This window comes from Podarcis muralis, chromosome 7 (genome assembly GCF_964188315.1).
Source record: "Podarcis muralis chromosome 7, rPodMur119.hap1.1, whole genome shotgun sequence".
Classification (NCBI taxonomy): Eukaryota; Metazoa; Chordata; class Lepidosauria; order Squamata; family Lacertidae; genus Podarcis; species Podarcis muralis.
This window is the reverse complement of record NC_135661.1, coordinates 77,718,207-77,745,003: the sequence shown is the minus strand read 5'-3', so window position 1 is coordinate 77,745,003 and position 26,797 is coordinate 77,718,207. Positions and strand designations below refer to the sequence as shown.

The window sequence follows — 26,797 nt, the reverse complement described above, 5'->3', positions numbered from 1 at the left end:
TCTGCTTTGCTTTGTTTGGTATTATTTTATATATTTATACAAAGTTTCTTTCTGAATATCGGTCATAGAATAGACCATTATAAATAAATGGACTGTCATTTTTTTTTAAAGGGATTGGTTGTACTTTAAGAAACCAGCCCTGGTCACATATACACCAAACATTTCAAGCACATGGCTTCCTTGAAAGAATCCTAGGAATGAAGCTGGTTAAGGCTGCTGGGCATTGTAGCTCTGTGAAAGGTAAACTGCGCATTTATCCTAATATTCACATTTTTGCAAGCAATTTTGCCCAATTGTTCAATCAAGCAATCTCCCCCAATTCATGTTTTCTATTCATTAGCACATGCATTTTTCTGCACTCTTCCCCCTAATGTATGCATCTTTATACAGTGGTACCTCGAGTTACATACGCTTCAGGTTACAGACTCTGCTAACCCAGAAATAGTGCTTCAGGTTAAGAAATTTGCTTCAGGATGAGAACAGAAATTGTGCTCCGGCGGCGCGGCGGCGGCAGGAGGCCCCATTAGCTAAAGTGGCGCTTCAGGTTAAGAATAGTTTCAGGTTAAGTACGGACCTCCGGAACGAATTAAGTACTTAACCTGAGGTACCACTGTACACTGTTTTTGGTTGGAGAACAGCATCACAAAATTCTGAGAACTGCAATTTTCAAAGGACGGGTGTGTTACAGTGAAGAATTAGGTCATCTCACATGAAAATGCAAACCCTATTCCACTACACTCATCCATACCCCAAACAAAACCCCATTAAACAGCGTGGGACTTACATCTGAGCAAGGTTTTGCACTGTGCACCCTACGTTAATTGCTCTCTTTGAACAGTGCGGCATCCTTTGGAGTGCTTCTTCTGTTCTCTAACTTTATTATTTATTTTTTTAAAATAATTTTTATTAATTTTCCAAACATGTAATAAAAACAAACAATAAAACAAAACAAAACATACAAAGAAATAAACATATATAATTTCTTAAACTTATTTTCCTTCACCTTACTTCCCGGACTTCCCCATACCTCCCTTTTTCTGCATCCTTGTATTTACCCTTTCTCAGCAACCCTCTATTTAATTAATTGACTCATTTTCGTTATAATTTCCTTAGACTTGTGATTTACAGCTGCAATTCTCTGTTTCTTAACACCATAACATCTCAGCACTCCTCAATTTTACAACAGTTTTTGAGATATATTTTAAATTTCTTCCAATCTTCTTCCACTTTATTTCCTTCTCCACTTTACCGCTTTGGCCATGGAGACGAATTTGTCTGCCAGCTTCATAATTCCAGTGGAAACACCCAATGTTGTCACCCATGGGGTGTCCCGATTGTATCTCACAAATGGATTGTTTTGAACATGCAGAGAAGTGTGCCCTGCCAGCATGGCTCCCATTCATTCCCACGGGAGGATGGGCAGAAATGACCACCAACTCGGATGGCTGTTAAAGGAGGTTTGGACAAATGCATTGAAGATTATGTTTCATTTCACTTTTAACTTGTATACCACCACCTTTCCATATTACTATACGCAAGGAGGTTTTCAAGTGGGAGAAACAACAAAATAGACAGCAAAGATCACACACCTAATCACAATCTGATCCAATACAAAACAAAAGCCATAATAAAAACATAACTTTAAAATAAACAACTTATATATAAAAAAAAGCAATCTACAATAATCCATTAGAATGCAATAGTGAACAGTGGCTGTCTTTTCTATGATGGCTATGTTCTGCATCCACAATGGGAGGCAGCTGTGCTTCTAAAATACCAGTTAAATGAGAGGGCTCTTGTGCCTGAATCCTGCTTGCGGGCCACTGTGGAAATTTATGCTAGTTTAGGTGGGTCATTGGCCTCATCCAGAAGGCTTTTGTGTTCTTATGCTCAAAACCCAGATTAAGTGCAGGGGGTAGTGATGAAGGAACTGAAGGTAAAATCAACAAGGTTTGCATTTGTGTTTGGTGGCAATTTGTTTGCCTGAATACTGAAAGGGAGTGGGCTGTTCTCCTTGCCTCCTTGCCTGGTTTTATATAAATATATACTGTATAAACTAGAAGCTGGTGGGAAGCTGTTTCTCTCCCCGCCTTCTTCCCCACCTGCACAACTTTCCCTAGACAGGCCCGAGTTTCCCAGCCATTTCCCAAGGGAAACCAAAAGGCAGCGAAACAAGAGCAAAACCAGGCAAGATCTGGCATGTTTCGATCTGCCATCAACTCAGCGTAGCTGGCTTGAGAAGGATGCGAGTTTTCTGTTATGTTTTGGTTTTTTCCCACAGCCCAGGCGGTGAGATCCTGCAATGCCTTGCGAAATTGTTTCAGGGTCTCATTTCCCCAGGGGCTGGAACAAGAACCTGGGATGAAGGTTCCCACCTTTGATCTGCACCAGTTGGCCTGGGACAGGGATGAGGAACCTGTGCCCCCCCCCCCCGTTAATGTTGGACTACAACTCCCATCAACCCTGGGACTATGGGCCATTGCCATGCTGGCTGGGGCTGATGGGAGTTGGAGTCCAACGACATCCGGAGCGCCGCCACAGGCTCTCTATCACTGGATTTGTTTGTTGCTGAAGCTAAAGCAATCTGAGTGGTTTAACAGTTCGTCTGCCTTCCCATGGAATTGTGGGAAATGCTGCTGTGTGAGGAGAATAGGGGCCTCCTATCAACTCTCAGCATCCTTAACAAACTACATCAATACCCTCCAACATTTCTCCAGTGAAAATAAGGAAGTCCTATTCAACAACAACAATTTTACTCCACCCTAGGTAGTCCCAGCCACTCTGGGTGGCTTCCAACACATATAAAAACATCATTAAACATTTTAAACATTTAAAAAAACCTTCCCTACACTCCATACCCTCCAACTTTTGTCCAATGAAAATAGGGACGTCCTAAGGGAAAAAAGGGAAGCGGGTGGCGCTGTGGGTTAAACCACAGAGCCTAGGACTTGCCCATCAGAAGGTCAGCGGTTTGAATCCCCACAACAGGTTGAGGTCCCATTGCTCGGTCCCTGCTGCTGCCAACCTAGCAGTTCGAAAGCACATCAAAGTGCAAGTAGGTACCGCTCCGGCGGGAAGGTAAACGGCGTTTCCATGCTCTGCTCTGGTTCGCCAGAAGCGGCTTAGTCATGCTGACCACATGACCCGGAAGCTGTACACCGGCTCCCTCGGCCAATAAAGCAAGATGAGCGCCGCAACCCCAGAGTCGGTCACGACTGGACTTAATGGTCATGGGTCCCTTTACCTTTACCTTAAGGAAAAGCAGGACATTCTTCTGGGATTGAATCAGAAACCGGAATGGCTTCTTCTAAGTCCAGGACTGTCCCTGGAAAATAGAGTCACTTGGAAGGTCTGTACATCAACCCAGGGTTCTTTGGGGGAAGCCATGACTGTTTGAAAAGGCATGCTACTGCTTTAAAGGAATAGTTACGCTGCCTGCAGCTGATGAAGTCCAACAACGTAAGAACATAAGATGGACTTGCTGGATCAGGCCAATGGTCCACCTGGTCCAGCATCCTGTTCTCACCTTGGCCAACCAGGTGCCTGTGGGAAGCTGGCAGGCTGGACTTGAGAGCAACAGCACTCTGCCCATTGGTGATTTCCTGCAACTGGTATGGAGAGGTATAATACTTCTGACACTGTGGAACATGTTCATCATGGCTAGTTGATAGTCTGGAGGGCCACAGTTCCTCTATCCCCAGGTTAGAGAAATTTAGCTTTCTCCCCCACCCCACCCAGCAGTCCTTTTACTGTGATGGTTAGTGCTATGTACTGAGTTGAATAGGATCCAAAATGCAGCAGTCTGATTGGTCCTAGAACAATGCAGCAGTATGATTGGTCTGCAGGAGCCATCCAATCCAGCTCCAGGTGGAAGTGAATCCACAACCTGATTGGCCTACAGGAGAATCCCAGAATTAGCCAATCACATGCAGCCCATTGTGTAAATAATGTATATAAAGCAGATATTGTGGGGGAACCTCCATTCCTCCTCACCACTATGAGCTGAATAAAGAGCATGAAATCCACTCTCGACTCCGAGTATATTTCAGCTAGGAATGGAGCTTCCATGTTCAGGGGTAGTATACCACAGAGGACCAGACATTTTCCTCTTCCTCACGCATTGTGGAGAGAGACAGCAGGAGACAGATGTCACCTTCATGCCCTTGGTGAACTTTCTGGGGTGCGGTAAGCATTTGAAAGCATTGCTGGGTATCGTATTGGCAATCGGCTCACAAACATTCAGTCGAAGGGCGGCTCAGGGCTCTGCAGACTGTGAGTCACATTGCCACTGGGATGGTTGAACAGGAGCAGCGGGGTCACGACCCTGATTGCCGTGTCGCCTCCAGGACTTCCATGAATTGGGAAAGGGCCGTCGCTCAGCAGAAAGGCATCTGCTTTGCATTCAGGAGATCCTGGGCTCAGTCCCCGATGGCATCTTGGAAGCAGGACTGGGAGAGAGTCCCAGCCTGGAACCCTGGAGAGTTGCTGCCAGTCAGTGTAGGCATCACTAGATGGACCCAACAGTCTGACTCAGTACAAGACATGCCCAAACTGTGGCCAAGAGACTGGTATTGATGAATTGGAAGAATAAATATTTGATCCCCATTATTCAATGAACTGACGGCATGACAACACCTGCACCATATAAGTGGATCGCTTATAGACTTATAGACGTTTCTGAAAATTTATTTATTTGGTTTTTCAAATTGAAATTTTACAGAGGTATATCAAACGTAAATCATAAAAACAAGATTCCAAGGAATCTCTTGGACTTCCACCCTCCCCTTTGTGGGTCCTATTATTAATCATTTCCTCCCGCGTCTTTTATGATACTCCAAATCCTTTGCCTCTTCCATTATGTCCTGAATTCAACCTTAAACTACAAGTGATATTCCAACTCTACTTACGATTTTAACTCTTTACAATGGTATTTAAGATAAGTAATAAATTTTCCTCATTCCTTATTAAAATTTTGGTCTTCCTGATTTCTAACTCTTCCGGTCATTTTAGCCATTTCAGCATAGTCCATTAGCTTCATCTGCCATTCTTCTCTGCTAGGGACTTTATCTCTGGGCCAGTAACATCCGTGCATCCTGCTTATAGGCATTTCCAGATAAATATATTGACATTTGGAATGCGTTTATACAGAATATGCTATATTATTAATAATCATATATGTATTAGGACAGTAATATTATTCATCTATCTATATAATTCTCTATGGAAATGCAACTGATTATAGCTACTGCATCACATTATATATTTCTTATTTTTTACACTTTTCTTCTCCCTCTCCCCCCCCTTCTTTCGCCACTTTGTTTTCTAAAACTGAAACTCTCTTAATAAAATATTGATATTATTGATAAACGCAGCTGCCAATGTTACATGAATCACAGAGTCACGGGCTTAGAGGAGATCTTGTAGACTCTCTGGTCCAATGTCCATGCTTGATGCACGAGATCCCACTGTCAAACTGCTCTCACCATCTTCAGATGGAATTATTACATCCTGGGACTTCCCGGGTAAGGAGGGACTACAGGGATGAGCCAAGGAAAGGTAGTTTGAGAATCATTGACTGTAATGCACCATGGCTGGGAACAGAGTTGGTTTAGAAGGGCCGGGAATGTCTGGCCTGATGTGCTGTTTGGGGGTCAGCCCCAGCAGGGGATTAAATTCAAAGTTCCTGACAAAATATTCCAAGGAGACAGGAAATGGTGGAGTTGAGATAACCCACAGTGAGGCTTTTGGGTGGGATGGAGAGGAAAAGGAAGCAAGTCTCTGCCTTCATGTACCTGTTGTCATTTTGAGCACTTGTTTTCGCGTTCTGGCTGATCCTGTTCGCCAGCACGCTTACTGTGGGGCTAACTTTGAAGGTGAGCCGGAAACTACAGCCAATCCAGAATGTGGCAGCTAGACTGGTGACTGGGAGTGGTCGCCAAGACCATATAACATTGGTCCTGAGAGACCTACATTGGCTACCGGTACGTTTCCAAGCACAATTCAAAGTGTTGGTGCTGACCTTTAAAGCCCTAAACAGCCTCGGTCCTGTATACCTGAAGGAGCGTCTCCACCCCCATCGTTCAGCCCGGACACTGAGGTCCAGCTCTGAGGGCCTTCTAGCGGTTCTCTCGCTGCGAGGTTACAGGGTACTAGGTGGAGGGCCTTATTGGTAGTGGCGCCCGCCCTGTGGAACACCCTCCCATCAGATGTCAAGGAAACAAACAACTATCTGACTTTTAGAAGACATCTGCAGGCTGCCCTGTTTAGGGAAGTTTTTAATGGCCGATGTTTTTTCATTAGTTCTGTTGGGAGCCATGCAGAGTGGTTGGGGAAACCCAGCCAGATGGGTGGGGTATAAAAAAGAAATAAATTATTATTACAGCTAGAAATTTTGGAGGAGTGGGCAATGAAGAGGTTAAGGAACCACTGAGGGAAGAGTCAGTACAGAAACCCTACAACACACAAGCAGAAGAAGCATTTAAAAATGCATTAAATAGTTCTAATGGGCTGCAGGCAACTAAGTCATCCTCAGGGTAGACGCATTGAATCAAATGCTAGTCACCTCCATTACTTTCAAATGGTCTGCTCTAGTATGGCTACAGTTGCAAACAACCCATCATATTTCTTTTTAATAACTTGGGGCTGCTCCTCCTGCTCGATAACTGCACTTACCCCGTTGCTGTCTGCCCCACTTACCCCCGCTTTACACCCCACCTGCCCCTTGCCTCTCTCCCCACAACTTTCCCCAAGCCCCTCCCCTCTCATCCCTAACCCCACCCCTTTTAAAGAAGTGAGGAGGCACTTGACAGAGCGGTTTGCTAAACTGCTGTGTGAAGCGCCCCCCCCCTCCATTAAACAATTTGCATGGGCTGGCTTGCTGTTTCTCACACCTCTTCATTCCTAGCTTGATGCCCTAACCTCTTCGTTATGCTGGTTAATAGGGTGGGTGGGTGGGGGGCATGTCAATGTTTTCCAGAGAAGCTTGTTTGCCATGTCCCACCTAGGAACGCTCAGATAAAACTCTAAGGAACCTCTCTAGGGTTCCCCGCATGACAGTTTGCAAGCGCCAACATGCGCCACAAAACAACACAGGGACCTAGAGCTATTCACGGGTGCCGTGACAATTCCGGTTTCCCTGACTGCTGGTAGTTCCACCCAGCATTCCATCTCTGCCGGAAGGATTTCTCTGTCTGCAAAGACATCGTGCTTCTCGAGCGGTGCAATGCATTGTTGTGACAGAGGGGAGTGGCTGTTTTTGTTCAGGTATTATTTCTGGGTTGGAGGCAGACAGGGCGGAGTGCTCTCCCTCTGTGTGTGTTTGTCCCACAGGACGATCTATCTGTATCAGCAGAAGACCTGCTTTTATTGACATTTTCTCAGGTGGAGCCAAAATGGTGTGATGGCCCCAAATCTGTTTTCCTGACCAGCCAGTGTTATGGTTTTAGCCATGGACCGTGCTGTGAGAACCAAGATAACCGAACATGAAAGGACAACAAACAAGACTCTGATAGTATCCCAATGAGTCTGCAAAGAACACAGGAAGCACTAGGTCAGATGACTTGTTCATCTGGTCCAGGACTGCCTAATAAACTGACAGGCAGTGACTCTTCAATAGAGGTCTTTCTCATCACCTGCCTGTACCACACGGTTGGGGAACCTGTGACTCTGCAGGTGTCTCTGGACTCCCAACTCCCATCAGCCTCAGCGTGTATGACCAATAGTAAGGGATAATGAAAGCTGTAGTCCAACAAGATCCAACAGGTAAGAGCTGTTCTGCAGTGGAACAGTCTCCCTCGGGAGGTGGTGGACTCTCCTTCCTTGGAAGTTGTTATGTACTAAGCTTGGATCCTAGAACAATAGGCAAGTAGGATCCTAGAATGCAACAACTGATCGGCCTGCAGGAAAAGACCAATCAGGCTCCAGGAGGGAAGCAGAATCAGCCAATCATATGGGACTCAATGTGTAAATAATGTATATAAAAGCCTGAGGTTCGGAGGCAATTCAATCACTGTTTAACAAGCTGCAATAAAGAGTATGAAATCACTACACGACTCTGAGGTTCAGAGGTTTTTAAGCAGAGATTGGATGGCCATCTGTCATGGATGCTTTAGCTGAGATTCCTGCATTGCAGGGAGTTGGGCTAGAATCTAGATGACCCTTGGGGTCCCTTCCAATTCTGCAATTCTGATTCTAAGTTCTCGAGAGCCACAGTGCCTCTGTTCCCTGTTTTTACTGAATCCATCTAACTGGAGATGCCAGGGATCGAACATGGGACCTTCTGTATGCAAAAAACATGCACTCTACCACTAAGCTACCTGCATCACTGTCCACAGATTTGCTCTAAAGGTCCCTACTCCCCAGACAGAGCTACAGTTCGCAGATTTCCTGTAAAGAGGGATGCATTGTTAAAGGACTCTGGGAATTGTAGCTCTGCAAGGAGAATAGAAGCCTTGCAGAGCTACAAGAAGTCTCAGCACCCTTAACAAATGACAGCTCCCAGAATTCTTTGAGGGAAACCCATGACTGTTTTAAGTGGAACATAGCGCTTTAAATGTGGGGTGCCAATAAACTCTACTCTCTGCCCTCTCCCTGAGAATAGGGGTGGGGAACCTGTGACCCTGCAGCTGCTGCTGGACTCCAATTCCCATCAGCCCCCAGGCAGCATGGCCAATGGCCAGGGATGATGGGAGCTGTAGTCCAGCAAATGTATGGAGGACTGCAGATTTCCCATCCCTGCATGTCAATCTTTCCAAGTGCCAAGCCTAAGAACAAATATTATTTCACCCTATATAGCTTCTGGCAGAAGAGTTATATAATGAAAGAAGACAGCTTGAAAATGTACACACACAGAAAACCCACTTCAGGAAACTGACAGACATTTATAGCACTGAGGTTTATCAACTCGATTTCCCACAGGCTGCAAGACTCAGCCAATAGGCTACCAATTCTGCCATCAACAGAATCAAGTGGTTCAGCACTTCCTGGATTGTACTACTTAGGGTGGCTGGGAGCTGCATATTTGAATACTCCCTCATTTTAAAAAATATTATTCTCTTTTTAAAAAACCACAAAAAACTTGTCCATCTGGAAAACCAAAATGCCAAGGACAAGCGTAACAGCACGCAAGTTTTCTATGTATGTTTTCTGCCCTCCACCCTATAGATGAGCAATTCCAACATGCCACTCCCCCGCCATATGATCTAGTCTGAAGTGGTAGAATCCAGGCAAGGTTTTCAAACAGTGGGAGGCTGTAATGCTTCCTGAGTTGCCAGGAACCACAGAGGGGTGAGAGTGCTCTTGTGTTCAAGTCCTGCTTACAGGTTTCTTACAGGGAACTGGCTGAATTAGATGGGCCATGCGTGGTTCTGCCATTTGCAAACAAACCAGCTCATTAAATAGACCACATTGTCTAATCGCCTTGCAAAGAAATCAGGATGAATTTTTAATTTTCTTTTTATTAATGCATTTATATGCCACCTTTCCTCCAAGGAGCTCAAGGTGATGAACAAAGCTCTTTCTCCCCTCCTGCTATATCCTTCCAACAGCCCAGGGAGGAAGGTTAGGCTGAGACATTGTGACTGGCTCAAGGTCACACTCTAACCACTACACCACACTGCCTCTCCAAAAGTTTGCTTGCTTGTTTATTACATTTGCATCCCTGCCTTTCCTCCATGGAGCTAAAGATGGCAAACTTGGTTCCGGTGCTATTTTTCTAGAAAAAGGGGTGCCAGAACTCATTATGAACACTTTCTTTGTTCTCTTAGAATGGCAATAGCACCTACCTGGGAGGTGCTAGAACCAAGTTCTGGCGAGTTCTAGCTGAAAAAAAGACCTGTTTTTATCCTCACAACAACCCTGTGAAGTAGGTTAAGCTGAGAGGCAAAAGTGCCTGGGCCATGGTCAGCCAGTGAGTTTCATGTCTGAGCTGGAATTTGAACCCTGGTCTCCCAGGTCCTAGTCCAACACTCAGTCTGCTACACTACGCTGGTTATGAGTTGTTGTGTATTTTAAGGACTGTGCTGGCATCCCACCAAAGCAGGCTTTCATGGGTGTAAATGATCAGTAAGACATAATGACTGAAAGCGTGTCTCTGAGCACAGACAGAGTGCCTTTCCCCCGTGCATCACTGTGCAAAACTGCCAGCAGCAATCTGACGGGGAGGGACAGGTGAGTAAATGAGAGGGTGTTGCTTTCAAACCACCTTCTGCCCTGGCATAATTGGCATCTGTCTCATTAGGAAATTAACCACTGTGGAGCGAAGGGAACGGCAAGACTGAGAGGTACTCCAAAGGTTTTGAACTTAGGAAGCTGCCATAGCGTCAGGCAGACTGTTGGTCTCTGCCTCTAGCAGACGGCTGGGAACTCTCCCGGCAGGGATAGCCAACCTGGTGCCCTCCAGACTTTTGTTGGACTACAACTCCCGTCACCCTGATCATTGACCATCCTGGCTGGGGCTGATGGGAGTTGGAGTCCATCAGCGTCCAGAGTGCATTGCATCATCTATCCCTGCAATCTAACCCTCAACTCTCTGAAGTAATGATCTTTAAACTGGAAATGCCAGGGATTGAATTTGGGAGACTTAGGCATACAAAAGACTCACACTGCCACTGAACTACAGTCTCTTCCTGCAAAAACAAAACAAACCAGCTTAACCTGTTGAACATCTTCCTGCCAAGCAGTTTATTAATGGACAGCTGCTGCTAAATCTTTGTGCTGGAGATGCCTGGAGATAAACTTGGGAGGCTTGGTCATACCAATGACATGTTCCACTACAAGAGAAGCTTCACCTGCTGAACGTCTGCCTGCCAAGCAAGTTATAGACTCATAGAATGTGTGAGAAGCACGGCAGAGAGGATCTTCCAGGGTGGGAGGCTGCAGTAAGAGGGGGGAAGTGCCCAGATGTGAGCTGGGATGGCCTGCCTCCCTTTGTGTGAAGAGTAAAGATACAATCTTCATAGAGGGTTTTGTATTTTACTCCTCTTCTTCTTCTTTTCTTTCTTTTTCCGTGCTCTTTCTCTCCAATTCTTATTGTTTTGCTTTTATTGTATTCTGAAACTTTTAATTAAAAACCGATCATATATAAAAAAGAAAACAACCAAGAAATAAAAGGGTTTTGGCACAGCTTGGAAGGAACAAAAGAATGGTAGATTTTATTAAAAGTCCCGCTGCTGTTAATAATAATAGTCAGGGGTTGTTGTTGTTTTTAGCAGAACTCGGGGGAACTGAGTTCCCTTACCTTTTAAAATTTTAATAATAATTATCTTTTGTCTGCTGGGGCTGGAACCCAATGCCTGAACCAAAAATCCACTTATATCTGTAATCAATAAAGTTGCGGCCATTTCTAATCCAGATCATTGTCTGCTTGAGTTTATTAATCACATCTTACACTTAGCCACTACGGGGTGTGTATGCCCCCCGCAACAAACAAACAAACAAACAAACAAAAACAAACAAGCAAACTAACTAACTAACTAACTAACTAACTAACTAACTAACTAACTAACTTCTGGTGAGTTCCCCCACCATTTCTCCCAGAAAAAACTCCCACTGACATTCGTAATAATAAAAGGGGCAGCTGCTCTCAGCTGGGAAAGCTTCAAACTTCTGCACTCATGGGATTTTCCTGGTTTCACTATCTCAAAGCTGGTTCCCTGCAGGCCGGGTGCTCCCCCCCAACCGCCCCGCTTCTTTCGGCCTCTGATGTCACAGCTTTTGTTTTTCCAAAGCAAAAGCCAAAGCCAGCGAGCAGGGTTGTAAAACTTGTTTGAACACCAGGAAGGCAGGAGCGCGAACCGCTTGCAGGCTCGACACTGCAAGCGGAAAGTCAGCAGAAGAAGCCGTTCCGGCAGCTCAGCGCACGAGGGGTCTGCGCGCCCGCGCGCGCCTTGGAGCCGGAGGGGGTCCTCTCTGTCCAATAGCCCGAGAGCATCGGGGGGAAAGCCTCCCCGTCAATCCAGGTGAGTGACAGGCAGCTAGCTGTTAGAGTTAAGCAAGGAGCCAGGGTGGTGCAGAGAGGAAGCCAGGAGCTGGGTGACATAGGCAAGGGAACGATCCAGGATGGGGGCGGAGCAAGGGAGGGACACTCAGGGAACCAGGAAGGACATTAGGACAACCTGGGAGAGACACCCATCATCATCATCGCCACCATCATTTTCCCCTATCTGGGATCACAAGGGACAGCATCTGCTTGGACTGGGGGCGCCCTCAAACTTGGGATCTTGTTTTTCACTTATCTGTGGTCTCTTTTCCTGGAATTGACTGAAGACCCAGGCGCTGGGGTCACCCTGTCCGCCACCCCAAGAAACTGAAGGTTTTGCTTTGGGACAGATCCCCCCTCCCTACACCCCCGGAGTGACAAGGCCCAAAGGAAAGTGAGTGTCAAGAAGTGTTGACCTTGGGTTAGTGGGGAAGGTTGTGTGGCTTTTTTCCTCCCCCTGGGGAGGAAGAGGGAGCAAATGTGCTTATTATTGTCGTTTTTTTGGGTTTGTTTTCTCTCCAAATGGGGGCATTTTGCCTGCTCCCCTGCAGTCAAGTTTAAATTTGGGGAGAGGGGCAGGAAAGGGCCAGCAATAGGGGGCTTACCCCCCCCCCCCCAAATTTCTGGAATCAAGGCTAAAATGACTTTCAGGACAAACTGAAAGAATCTGAAATGGTGGGAAGCTGATGGAAGCCAACTTTTCTCTTTCTTTTTGAACTGTGACAAAACTTTCCATCTGTGCACGGATTGTTTGTGGGATTTGAAGTCTGCAAACACCATGGGGGGATTTCATATAGGAATTGGGGTGTGTGCATGCAGAGGTGAAGAGCGTCAGTTCTACGGTACGCAAGAAGGGTCTCAAAATATGGGTTGTGGAAAGGGATTGATTTTAGAAGCAAGTGGGAGTGCTTTTCCTGGAAACATTAGGACCTGGTGTGTGTTTGTATCACTTAGGTGGTGATAAAAGGGGTTAATTTTGGAGGGGTTGAAGATCAAGAGTGTGCCAGGTACAGGGAAAAGTTCACTGGTGTTGCGCCATAAGGAAGTGGGGTTGGACGTGAACCAGAATAGGATCTTTCCTGCTTGTCTGGTGCAGTGTACACACTATACCATGGGTAGGCAAACTAAGGCTGGATCCGGCCCAATCACCTTCTAAATCTGGCCTGCAGACGGTCCGGGAATCAGCGTGTTTTTACATGAGTAGAATGTGTGCTTTTATTTAAAATTCATCTCTGGGTTATTTGTGGGGCATAGGAATTCATTCATTTCCCTCCCCCAAAATATAGTCCAGCCCCCCACAAGGTCTGAGGGACAGTGGACCGCCCCCCCTGCTGAAAAAGTTTGCTGACTCCTGCACTATACTCTTGCACCACTTCCTGCACTTGGCAGAGAGTCCTGGGAGCTGTAGTGTACTCTCTGCAGTGCTATAATTCCCAGCACCCACAACAAACTACAGTTTCCAGGATTCTTTAATGGGGATGTACAGCAAAATAATGGGTGGATGTAAAGCAAAAATCAGGTCAGTGCAGCCAAACCCTTATGTTGTACTCCACTGTTAGTTTATGGCAGGCGTGGGCAGCCCATGCCCAAATGTTATATGGCCCTCGGTCTGATTTTGGAAGCTTCTTTGCAAGTGCTCAGCTCAGACCTCTGACAAGTAGATGAAGGGAATGCAGTGGATGTAGCCTACCTTGATTTCAGCAAGGCATTCGACAAGGTGCCCCATGATATTCTTGTAAAGAAGCTGGTAAAATGTGGCCTTGACTATGCTACCACTCAGTGGATTTGTAACTGGCTGACTGACCGAACCCAAAGGGTGCTCATCAATGGTTCCTCTTCCTCCTGGAGAAGAGTGACTAGTGGGGTGCCACAGGGTTCTGTCTTGGGCCCGGTCTTATTCAACATCTTTATCAACAACTTGGATGATGGACTCAAGGGCATCCTGATCAAATTTGCAGATGACACCAAACTGGGAGGTGTGGCTAACACCCCAGAGGACAGGATCACACTTCAAAACGACCTTGACAGATTAGAGAACTGGGCCAAAACAAACAAGATGAACTTTAACAGGGAGAAATGTAAAGTATTGCACTTGGGCAAAAAAAAAATGAGAGGCACAAATACAAGATGGGTGACACCTGGCTTGAGAGCAGTACATGTGAAAAGGATCTAGGAGTCTTGGTTGACCACAAACTTGACATGAGCCAACAGTGTGACGCAGCAGCTAAAAAAGCCAATGCAATTCTGGGCTGCATCAATAGGAGTATAGCATCTAGATCAAGGGAAGTAATAGTGCCACTGTATTCTGCTCTGGTCAGACCTCACCTGGAGTACTGTGTCCAGTTCTGGGCACCACAGTTCAAGAAGGACACTGACAAACTGGAACGTGTCCAGAGGAGGGCAACCAAAATGGTCAAAGGCCTGGAAACGATGCCTTATGAGGAACGGCTAAGGGAGCTGGGCATGTTTAGCCTGGAGAAGAGGAGGTTAAGGGGTGATATGATAGCCATGTTCAAATATATAAAAGGATGTCATATAGAGGAGGGAGAAAGGTTGTTTTCTGCTGCTCCAGAGAAGCGGACACGGAGCAATGGATCCAAACTACAAGAAAGAAGATTTCACCTAAACATTAGGAAGAACTTCCTGAGAGTAAGAGCTGTTTGACAGTGGAATTTGCTGCCAAGGAGTGTGGTGGAGTCTCCTTCTTTGGAGGCCTTTAAGCAGAGGCTTGACAACCATATGTCAGGAGTGCTCTGATGGTGTTTCCTGCTTGGCAAGGGGTTGGACTCGATGGCCCTTGTGGTCTATTCCAACTCTATGATTCTATGATTCTAAGTGCAATCTGGCCTTTCCCTGGACATTCAGTGGATGTGGAGGGGCAAGAGAGAAGGGGTGGCAAAAGGGGTACCCCTGCCCACCACTGGCTTTGGCCTTGTCCACAGTTGACATGCAGCCCCCTACAAGGGGAATGACAGCCTCCAACATTTCTCCGATGAAAATAGGGACGTCCTATTCAACAACAACAACAATAACAACAACTTTATTATTTTATACCCTGCTCATCTGACTGGGTTGCCCCAGCCACTCTGGACAGCTTCCAACATATGTAAAAACATAATAAAACATTGAACATCGGAAAACCTCCCTATAGCAGGGCTGCTTTCAGCTGTCTTCTAAAAGGTTGTATAGTTAGTTATCTCCTTGACTTGGGAGGGTCTCATAACTCCATACCCTCCAGCTTTTCTCTGATGAAAACAGGGATATTCTAAGGCAAAGCAGGACATTCCAGAATCAAACAGAAACCAGGACGGCTTCTGTAAATCCGGGACTGTCCCTGGAAAATAGGGATGCTTGGAGGGTCTGGGAATGCAGCCATCGGCTCTGACCTCTGCTGTCAAAGGCAACATGGCACTGAATGCCAGTTGCTGGAAATGGCAAGTGGGAGAAAGCAATGTCCCATTTTCCCCAGGAGTGGGTGGCCTTGCAATGACGAAAGCACATGGTACACAGTGAAACACGGAAATCGCTCTGATGGCTTTGAAAGAAGATTAGACGGATTCATGGAGGAGAAGGCTTATCAGTGGCTACTAGCCACGATGACGGTGCAATGTCTCCACAACCGAAGGCAGTCGTGCTTCTGAATGCTAGCTGCTGGAAACCACAAGAGGGGAGAGATGCTGTTGTGCTCACGTCCTGCTTGAGGGTTTGCTACAGGCATCTGAGTGGGCAGGAAACTAGATAGAGGGGACATTGGCCACCCAAGCCAGGGCTATTCTTATGTTCTTAATCAGCTAGGATCTCCCTAGTTGGACCTACAAAAGAACGTAAGAAGAGTTTGCTGGATCAGGCCCATTTAGTCCAGCAACCTATTCTCACAGTCACCAGCCAGATGTCAGTGAGAAGACCACAGACAGGTCCCTTTTAGTTCCACAATTCCATGCGTTGCAGGCAAGTTTCTCTCTTATGCAGAAGGAAATCCTTTCTGACGCTTGATGTGCTGTGACACACAGATAGATGGATGCACCGCTGGTAAACTGGGATGTGTTTAAAAAAGGAAAATCTGGACGGCTGTGTTAGTTGATATGCAAATGCATGCAGATTTAATGAGTGAGGACCCCATTCAACAAGACACATGATTAATTGACCAAGCTGTCTTCTGTCGAGCAACAGCCAAAGCAAAAGCAAGCACACGTAACACTCGTTCTCTGCGGGTTTAGCAGAATAAGGTTGGATGGTGGGTTTTCCTTCTTCCAAGGGCTAAGGGAGTCCAAGGGGTGCCGTTTAAGACTCCAGGAGAAGGCAATGAGCCAAATTTCCAGTGAGTTTTAAAGGCCCCTTTTGGGTTATGTTTGTTTATTTAGAGCATTATTATTATTAACCTGCTCTTCAGTTTTAAAAGCCTTCCAGAATGGGTTTCATGTGATTGCTTAAAATACCATGGTGCCTGCTCACAAGCTTGCCATCTGAAAGATAAGAGACAAAAGGAAAATGAATTGGAGAGGGAAGGGGGCAAAGCAGTTTTTATTGCAGTTATGACGAAGAGTGTGTGTTTGTGTGTGTGTTTTAAGAGTATTTGTTAGGATTTCTTTCTTTTTTTATTTGAACCCTTCTAGATTTTGAGATATTCACCTACAGTAGTGTTTCCTAAATTCGGGTCTCCAGCTGTTTTTAGACTATAACTCCCACCAGCAAGACCAGTGGTCATGGATGATGGGAATTGTAGTCCAAAAACAGCTGGAGACCCGAGTTTGGGAAATGCTGACCTAGAGAGTCTGGCTCTGTTGTTGTTGTTGTTTAGTCGTTTAGTCGTGTCCGACTCTTCGTGACCCCATGGACCAGAGCACGCCAGGCACTCCTGTCTTCCACTGCCTCCCGCAGTTTGGTCAAACTCATGCTGGTAGCTTTGAGAACACTGTCCAACCATCTCGTCCTCTGTCGTCTTCTTCTCCTTGTGCCCTCAATCTTTCCCAACATCAGGGTCTTTTCCAGGGAGTCTTCTCTTCTCATGAGGTGGCCAAAGTATTGGAGCCTCAGCTTCACGATCTGTCCTTCCAGTGAGGACTCAGGGCTGATTTCCTTCAGAATGGATAGGTTTGATCTTCTTGCAGTCCATGGGACTCTCAAGAGTCTCCTCCAGCACCATAATTCAAAATTCAAAAGCCTGGCTCTAGGCTTCTTCTTTGTCAGATATGAGGCAGAAACCTAGCAGGATAAGGGCCCTGTTTGCTATGGACCCTTTTTCTCTCCTTAAATAGTCTGCAAGGCAATTTCCTTGTGGACTATGAACAAACAAATATTTAAAAATTATTATTACTCCTCTCGGTTCTTGAGAGCTTAGCACAAGCTCTTTCGCACCAGAACACTTAGAATTGCCAGATTTCCAATTTAGTCCTGCTCCTGTGCCTTCTTCAGCAGTGCACAGCACAATTCTGACAATATTCCTTATTTATTGATGTGTAATTTTTGCTGTCCTGACAGACGCCTCATTACTTTTATTTTCTCTGCACTGTCCATACGCAAGTCATTTGATGCTTCAGACAGCCTAGAGGCAGTAAGGCTGCAATTGTTTGTAAACTCAGAAGTAAGACCAACTGAATTACTCCCAGCTAACTGGGGTTAGGATTGCAGCCTTAATTTGCAGGCGTTAGCAGGCGATAATGCTAAGTCTTCATCCTGTGAAAGGTTTGCCTTCTTTCTGCAATTCAACCTGCCACTCAAGGCTCAGGAGCAAGATAATCTGGTTTTCCCCCTCCTGTTTAGTTGCCAACCCACCTTATCTGAGGCTGCGCACAACACTGCACATTTAAAGCACATTCCCCCCCTCCGCCAAGAAGTCTGGGAACTGTAGCTCCACCTCACAGAACTATAATTCCCAGCACCCTTGACAAACTTCATTTCCCAGGATACTGATGGAAAAATGTGCCTTAAATGCAATTTGAACGTATGGCGTGTACATAGCCTGCATTGCAAACTGTTCTTTGTTTTCATTTTGGTATCTGTGCTTTTGTAAATGGGTTTACGGTATGTATGATGTTGCTACCTTTCTAAGCTGCCTTGAGGGCCCTTTGTTCGGAAAAGTGAGGTGAAGAAAAGGATAAATCAATATCTCATAAGAATAATTATACTCAAGCCAACGGGACAGATTAAACAGTCACCTACAAACACCGCCTCCCCTTGTTTCTTAAGCAGAGGGATTTATACCTTTGCCACGCATGCAAACAACATGGGGCCAGTTTTAATCCTTCATAACAAAATGCTCTGTCAGCATGTAGATCAAATCAGAGTTGGCCAAAGATGCTTCTGAGCCATAGTCACGTGCAAAGGATACTGTTGCAGCTCTAGAGTTGTGGTATCTTGCCACTGAGGAAAGAGAGGGAGGAAAAAGATGAGCTAAGAAGGAGCATGTGGAGGAACACATGTGAAAAACTGTACAAGTGTGTCAAGTTCAGCTGACATACAAGTTCCTATTCAGCTCAGGACCAGGTTACTTGAAAGATTGCCTTATACACCCTTCAAATTGGAAATGGCAAGCCCGCTCCACAGTGACTCAGAGCAGGGCTTTTACTGTGGCTGCTCCTGTTCTGTGGTACAGTGGGACCTCGGTTTTCGAACATCTCAGCTGTCGAACGTTTTGGAAGCTGAACGTCAAAACCCCAGAAGTGAATGCTTCAATTTTTTTTCAATTGAATTTGCCAACAGCCCTTTGATCCTCAGTTTTTTAATGTTTTGGAAGTCTAAAGGTCTTCCGGAATGGATTACTTTCAAAAACCGATGTTCCACTGTACAGCATTCCTGCTGAGATAACAACAGGTGGCTGCTATCTGCACTTTCCAGAAACTATTAAAAACAGTTTTGCTAAGAAAGGCTTTCTCAGCTGGATAAATGGGTCTTTACCATGATTGCCCATTTGTTAGGGCTGTAGTCTTGTTTTAAATGTATTTAATAGAATCATAGGACTGAAGGGATCCCGAGGGTCATCTAGCCCAACCCTCTACAACGCACAAATCTCAACTAAACCAGTGTTTCTAACTGCTTTTAATTGACTCGTATGTAAATCATATTGAGATGGTGGTTTAGAAGACTATAAATAAATTAATAATAATAATAATAATAGCAATAACTATTTATGTATCCAGATGCACAGATTGTACACTCAAAGAATGCAATGTGTGAACACCCCGCGAGGGCTTCTAAGACTCAGGGATTGTATTCAATTAAGCGGAGCTGCTAAAAAATTACTGGGGCTGAATTGGCCATGCCCATTGATTCCAATGGGTCTTCTCTGAGTATGACTAATGTTGGACGCAACTCCAGGCTTCTGCCCCATTTTCATGTAGTTTCTGCCGAGTCCAGTCTCCTTCCTCCCTGTTTGATTCCACTTCTTCCTTCTGGAAAAACAGGACTTAATAAGGCGGGCCCCACCTAATTGTGGGTGAGGCACTGAGCGAGATTGCTGACAGAAGAACTTGCATAAAACAATTTACCTTTCTTACCATATAAAAGAAGCCGTGGAGGAGGCATGTTTGGGAAGGGTTAGCAGCTTGCTACATATGTATGGACTAGTCTGCTAAGACTGTGCCCTCCGCCAGCTCTCACCCACCTGGCTCTGCCGGTCTGCCTCCTCCGCCTTAATCTCAGTTTTGCCCAGCTAAAATCCCCATGCTATTTTTTCTAGAAAAAGAGGTGCCGGAGCTCACCATGAACTTTCCCCTTGTTCTCCTAGAATGGCAGTACAGTGGACTTCTGGTTGCAGGTGGGATCCGTTCCAGACCTCCATTCAGATCCCAAGGTTTCCGCAACCGGAGGGATCGCTTCTGTGCATGCGTGCAGGGCGAAACCTGGAAAAATACTTCTGGGTTTGCCGTATACATATCCCGAAGGATACTTAACCGGAGGTGACCATAAGTGGAGGTACCACTGTAGTGCCCACCTGAGAGGTGCCAGAGCTGAGATCTAGTGAGCTCCAGGTGAAATCCCGTTTTCAGAATATAATATTAAAATCCACATCACACACTTTAAAATGCCTGAGCAAAGCTGTGGTGCCCTTTTAATATCAACCCAGGCAGAGTATATTGGAAACAGGCTGCAGGCTTCTTTGTTCCATATCTTTAGGCACCAGGCAAAAACATTTCTCTTCAACCAGGCATTCTTTTTTAATGAGTTTGTGAGAGGCGGGGATTATTGGATTTTTGTTTTATTATGTGTTATGTATCTTGTGTTCTCATCTTGTATTTTCATGCTGTGAACCATCATGTGATTTACAGATGAATACAAATAATAATAATAATAATAATAATAATAATAATAATAATAATACAGACAGCACAATCATTAACTCTGCAGCAGGTTTTTGGGGTGAGGGGGTGGGGTGTAACGCCTGCAGGCCTGGCCCAAGATTATTCCCAATTTCCCAAACTCCAGCTCAAATCCCGCTTTCAGGCCCTCTCTGACCAAATGCAAGCAGAAAGACGTGTCATTCCAAAGGCTGGGAAGAGACCTGTAGCTGTTAAGGAGCATGGAACTCGTTTGCTGTGTGGTCACAGGATATGCAGCCGGCCTTGCAACAAACTTCCTGAAAAATAGGAGAAGTTTCCCTCAGGTAGCGTAGCAAGGGAGCCTCATCCATTAAGACAAATGGAGCGCTTCTTCACCAGTCTCATTCTGCCTCATCCACCTGCCTTCTTATTTACAATCAGTCCAAGGAGTGGCTTTGTCTGTCAGCTTCTTCCTCCTTAACCTCAGTGTTGCTTTTGCAGAACTCAGCAGGCAGGAGAGTTGGGGTCAATCTACAATTAGTTGGCTCTGTTTATTACTGGCCCTGTCTCCAGCCGCTGTTGACCTCCCTGCCTTCCCCACTGCCGGTCTCCTGGGGGACTGAACCCAGGATTTTCTGCATGCAAAGGAGATGTTCTTCCATGGTGCCCTTCTTCATTAGTGAGCTGGAGTGATGAGAAACGAAGCGTCTCTGAAGGCATGCTCTGGCTGTCGGCAAGCCCTTGTGCTGCCTCAGCAGACCTCCTGGCTGTGTTCAGTTCCTTTTCATTGGCATCTTACCCGCTTCTGTGGAAAAACCTGACCTTGCTGTTATTTTGGTCCGATGTGAAAGCGTCTCTTAGCGAAGAGGGAAACAAGCCGGGAGGGAGAACTAGGAGAGATAAGCGGGCTGCTGAAGTGGTGGGTCTCTGCCTCCGCATTCCTACTTGAGGTAGCAACAGCTCCCAGCTTGGAAGGCTTTCAAAGGGGACTGGACAAGTTCATGGAGGAGAAAGCTATTGGATGACTACCAGCCACAATGGAAATGCTCTCCACCTCCACTGAATGTGGCACTTGAAGGAAGATGCAGCTGTGCTGGGGGGCTTCTTGGGGGCACCTGGTTGGCTGTTGTGAGAACAGGATGCTGGACTAGATGGGTCTGCGGCCTTATCCAGCAGCCCGACTCTTCAGGCATCCCCAAAACTTGGCCCTCCAGATGTTTTGGGACTACAGCTCCCATCATCCCTAGCTAGCAGGCCCAGTGGTCAGGGATGATGGGAATTGTAGTCCCAAAACATCTGGAGGGCCAAGTTTGGGGGCGCCTGTGTTAAATTCTCTCACCAGACATTTAAAGCAAACTTGATGTTGCTATTAGGTCATCAGTTGCATACCCGCCAACATTTGCCTGATGAAAATATGGACGTCCTATTCAATCATCATCATCACCACCACCGCTTTTTTCTGAGGGGACGCATACACCTAAACATTTTGTGAATCTAAGTTTGGCCTCATTGAGGGACGGTATTTCAATATGAGTAGGAAAATGAGAGTACCCTTAAACATTTTAAAAGAAAAAAGCACTGGTCGTCATCATCATTATACCCCGCCCATATGACTGGGTTGCCCTAGGCACTCTGGGTGGCTTCCAACATATATAAAACCATAAATGGTAAAGGTAAAGGTACCCCTGCCCATACGGGCCAGTCGTGTCCGACTCTAGGGTTGCGCGCTCATCTCGCTCAAGAGGCCGGGAGCCAGCGCTGTCCGGAGACACTTCCGGGTCACGTGGCCAGCGTGACTAAGCGGCATCTGGCGAGCCAGCACCGCACACGGAAACGCTGTTTACCTTCCCGCTGGAAAGCGGACCCTACTTGCACTTAGGGGTGCTTTCGAACTGCTAGGTGGGCAGGAGCTGGGACCGAATGACGGGAGCTCACCCCGCCGCAGGGATTCGAACCGCCGACCTTTCGATCAACAGGTCCTAGGCTCTGTGGTTTTACCCACAGTGCCACCCTCGTCCCTATATAAAACCATAATGAAACATTAAACATTTAAAATACTTCCCTATATAGGGCTGCCTTCAGGTGTTTTCTAAAGGTTGTATCGTTACTTATCTCCTTAGCTTGGGGGTCTCATAACTCCATACCCTCTGATGAAAATAGGGACATCCTAAGGAAAAGCAGAGCATTCCGGGATCAAATCAGAAACCAGAATGGCTTCTGTAAATCCAGGACTGTCCCTGGAAAATAGGGACACTTGGAGGGTCTACAGTTATCTAAGAGGTTCATACCTTCCCCCCCTCCCCCAACCCCACACATCTTGCAGAGGAAACATCTTTGTTATTCTCACACCAATGAAGACTTGGGCAACCAGAGTTCCTCTGCTATTACACAGCAAGCTGCTTCAGACTAGGCCAGACTGTCTGGCCCAGTGCTGACTACTCTGACTGGCAACAGCAGCTCCTGAGAAGTCTGAGGCTGTGACCCTTTCCCAGCCACTCTTTTCAACGAAAACGGCTGCTCATGTGTCACCAAAAAATCGGAAAGGCGTCACCAAAGAAGACGCCAAAAGAGGATGCAGATTTGCATGGAATGTGTGCGTGCTGCTGTTTATGTATGGATGCAAATCTAGAAATATTTAATAGACTCTAACGAACAGAATTAATTGCATTTTCTGCCTCAGGCAATGAAATATCTTAAGCCAGTCCTGTCGCCAATGTGGTGTGTAATGTGCTGCCCTGCGAACATGAGCACAATATACCCGTCAGGGATAGGGTGTCCCATAATCTGGGGTGCAAATGTTGCCCTGCAGGACTCTCACTATGGCCCCGCAGCTCAATCTAGGCCACACCTCCTTTCCTCAAACCACATCCCTCAGTGACCCTGCTTCCAGAAAGTGGTGATGGGGGATGAGTGTTCAGACCCCTGGGCTCTCACTTGTGGGGTGCTTCAGGGTTCGGTCCTCTCCCCCATGCTTTTTAATATCTATATGAAGCTGCTGGGAGAGATCATCAGGGGGTTTGGGCTGGGTGTTCATCAGTATGCAAATGACACCCATCTCTACCTCTCTTTTAAATCAGAACCAGTGAAGGCGGTGAAGGTCCTGTGTGAGTGTCTGGAGGCGGTTGGAGGATGGAGGGCAGCTAACAGATTGAGGCTGAATCCTCACAAGACAGAAGTACTGCTTTGGGGGGACAGGAGGCGGGCAGGTGTGGAGGACTCTCTGTTCTTGAATGGGGTAGCTGTGCCCTTGAAGGACCAGGTGTGCAGCCTGGGAGTCATTTTGGACTCACAGCTGTCCATGGAGGCACAGGTCAAATCTTTGTCCAGGGCGGCTGTCTACCGGCTCCATCTGGTACGCAGGCTGAGACACTACCTGCCCACGGACTGTCTCGCCAGAGTGGTGCATGCTCTAGTTATCTCCTGCTTAGACAACTGTAATGCACTCTACATGGGACAGGTAGACTGGTGATTGGGAGTGGCTGCCGGGTCCACATAACACCAGTCCTGAGAGATCTGCATTGGCTCCCAGTACATTTCTGAGCACAATTCAAAGTGTTGGTGCTGACCTATAAAGCCCTAAACGGCCTCGGTCCTGTATACTTGAAGGAGCGTCTCCACCCCACTGAGATCCAGCTCTGAGGGCCTTCTGCCGGTTCTCTCATTGCGAGAAGTGAAGTTACAGGGAACCAGAGGGCCTTCTCAGCAGTGGTGCCCACCCTGTGGAACGCCCTCCCATCATATGTCAAGGAAATAAGCAGCTATCCTATTTTTAAAAGACATCTGAATTAAAAGACATCTGTTTAGGGAAGTTTTTAATATTTAATGCTTTGTTGTTTTTAACACTCAATTGAGTGGCAGGTCAGCCAGACGGGCAGGGTATAAATAATAAATTATTATTCTTATTATAACATGTCCGTTAGGAACCACTAACTCCAGCTGTTGCCCCTGTGCAAGGGCAAAGGTCAGGGCCCCTCAATATTCCACAGCCTGCTGGGCCATGCTCGGCTTTCCCACAGCTGTGTTGGGCTCTGCCAGGCCTACCTGCAGCCAGCAGAAGGCTGCACTGGCTTGCACTGTGTCTCGAGATGCTAAGGGGACCAGCGGGCATGGCACGAGATCACACCGGCTTGCACAGCATCTCCTGATGCTGCAGGGACTGGCACAGTTTAGCGGAAGGTGGCACCAGTCTACCCAGCATTTGGAGATGCATAGGACGTCACAGGTGACATGTGGCACGCTGGGCCCCTTAGGGGCAATTTGGCATTTTTGCATTCAAGGTAACATGGTGCCTAGACCTGCCACTAGATTATCTCAGGCAAAGGAAAGGTGACAGCAGGCTGAGAAGCAGTTTGGTGCAATGGGAATTTCCTTTTCTTTCCGCTTCCAGGCTCCTGTAAGCTTTTCTTCTTCTTTCCCCTAAAAAGAATGAATTGCAGGGAGTCCATTATGGGATGCTGACTTTGACATACGAAGTCCCCGAGGGCTTTGCCCCAACTTATGGTAATGAGTTGCAATAAACAGGGCTGGCCTTCTACCTTTGCGTAAGACAGGGAGGGGGAAAATACCTACTTAGCATTCATGGGGTGTGTTTCAGAAGTTCAGGGCATTACACCTGTGTTTATCTATTCATGCCTTAAAATACTTGTACCACACCTTTGGGGTCCAGAATGAACTAAATGACAGATAATGCTTTTTTAAAAAAAATTACACAAAGAAAAGAATGAACAACAGCAAGCTAAAACCACACTGCAACCAAAGGCACCCTCTCACTGTTGCCGAATCCGCTTTGGGCTTTGGGCTTGGGGAAAAACTCAGGACAGGTTTACGGGGTGCCTGGAGGGGAACACCGCCCCCGCCATGCAGTAGAAATCGTTCTGCTCATGCAAAGCGCATCTTAGCTCTACATTAAATGCAGCCCTTGGTGACGCCAATCTTTTAGCAGTTATATATCAAGCAAAAACCACCTCTGTTGTCTTTCTGGCACCTGCTGAAGATCATTTCAAGCGGAGATCTTTATCCCTCTCTGTACCTGTGTTGGATATGAAGTTGTTTTCATTTCGAGTTGTTGTTTTTATATACACGGAACTGCTTTTCACATGCGTGATTATTTTTAGCGTGCCTCTTTCGTGCTACGAAACCGTGGGAAATGATTCCCAAACAGAATCACAAGTCAGTAAAGAAATAGACGACGCTGGTGACTAAATAACAAGGGGTCTTTGTTATTATTGTTTATCCTCGCAGCGGATATCATGCCTTGTTGAGCGATGGTGCTACAGAACTCGGATGTCATGGGGGTGCTGAGCCAAGCGGAGCTGTGCCCCTTTTCAACCAAATCGGAGAAGGATCGCCTGGAGGATATGCCCAAGTGCCAGTCACCAGACAAGGAGGGGTCCCCAGCCCAGTGTAGCATAGAAGATGCCCTTTCTTTGGAAGGTGTCTCCAGTCCAGGCAGAAACTCCAGTGACGGGATGGAGGAGGATGAAGCCAGCAGCACAGAGAGTGCCCAGAATGGGGTGAGTGGCAGAAAACATCTAGGTCTTGTTTCTCATCTGAGGCTTAATTGGCTTTTGAGCCTTTTCCTTCGTCAAGCAGGAGAAGGGTGTTTTTAACAGAAATGACATGGGTAAATATGCATATGCATTTGCTAGGGGCTGCTTCCTCTGCTCGCCAGCCCCATATGCTTTGCAAGCGGAAGGTCCCAGGTTCAATCCCTGATATCCCCAGGCAGGGCTGGGAATGTGCCCTGCCCAAAACCTTGGACAGCTGCTGCCAGTCATTGTTGACAATACTGAGCTATAGACGGACCAATGGTCCTCCTTGGGACAAGGCAGCCCCCAAGGTTTTTCTTTTAATCAAACAACGGGTAGAGAAGTGCAATCATCTCTAGGCGGTGCACAAGAAATGCATTACAGAAAAGGGAGTTAAAACCACACAATCAGATACTCTGGTTTCTCTTCAGATCGTACAAATATTTTGCCTTTTGCTAAAATGACACAATCAGACTTCAGCTAATGGGGGGGAGGAGTCTTCAGTAGACACTGGAAGATCAACAGGGATGAGGCCTGCTAACCCCAACTAGAAGGGAGTTGGGCCCACAATATTAACTGCACAGCTCCCAGTGAATACAAACCATGCACCCAAGCCATAGGTGCCACAAACAGTGACCCAAAGGACTCAGTGTTTGGGCAGAGATTGGGGCTGCTAATGCAGGTTTTTGAGCATTAGGGTAGTTTGGGAGGAGCCAAAGCTCATTGGTAGAGCATCTGCTTTGCATGCAGAAGGTCCCAGTTAGGCATTGGGGTGGCTAACATGAGAACAGGATACTGGACTTGGTGGGCCTTCGGCCGGATCCAGCAGGACCCTTCTTAAGTTCTCATGTGGCAGCAAACCAGAAGCCCTTTTGCCACTGACTCCTAAAACCATTAGTCTGGGTGTTGCTAAGGAGGGAAATGAGCAGTTTTTCCTCCTTCTACAAAGCTCATCTGTGTGGTGAATGGTCAACACCTCCTCTTAGTTTCCTATCGTACTTTGGTTCTCGAATGAAATCTGTTCTGGAGGTCTGTTC

At 46.5% G+C, this 26,797-nt stretch overlaps 1 protein-coding gene across 4 annotated transcripts in view; it reads left to right on the top strand.

Annotated features, from left to right (window-relative positions):
* The first annotated feature begins 11,780 nt into the window (after positions 1-11,780).
* Positions 11,781-26,797, top strand: part of PHLDB3 (pleckstrin homology like domain family B member 3) — a 39,212-nt gene continuing 24,195 nt past the window's right edge. For 2 of the 4 annotated variants that reach the window (XM_028742407.2, XM_028742408.2), the window contains exons 1-2: positions 12,010-12,371; positions 25,474-25,745. In XM_028742407.2, coding sequence (XP_028598240.2) covers positions 25,497-25,745 — 249 coding nt within the window. In that variant the 5' untranslated portion in view covers positions 12,010-12,371; positions 25,474-25,496. Of the gene's footprint in view, positions 11,958-12,008; positions 12,372-25,473; positions 25,746-26,797 lie in introns of those variants that run through there. The other 2 variants (XM_028742406.2, XM_028742405.2) reach the window with 2 other exon arrangements.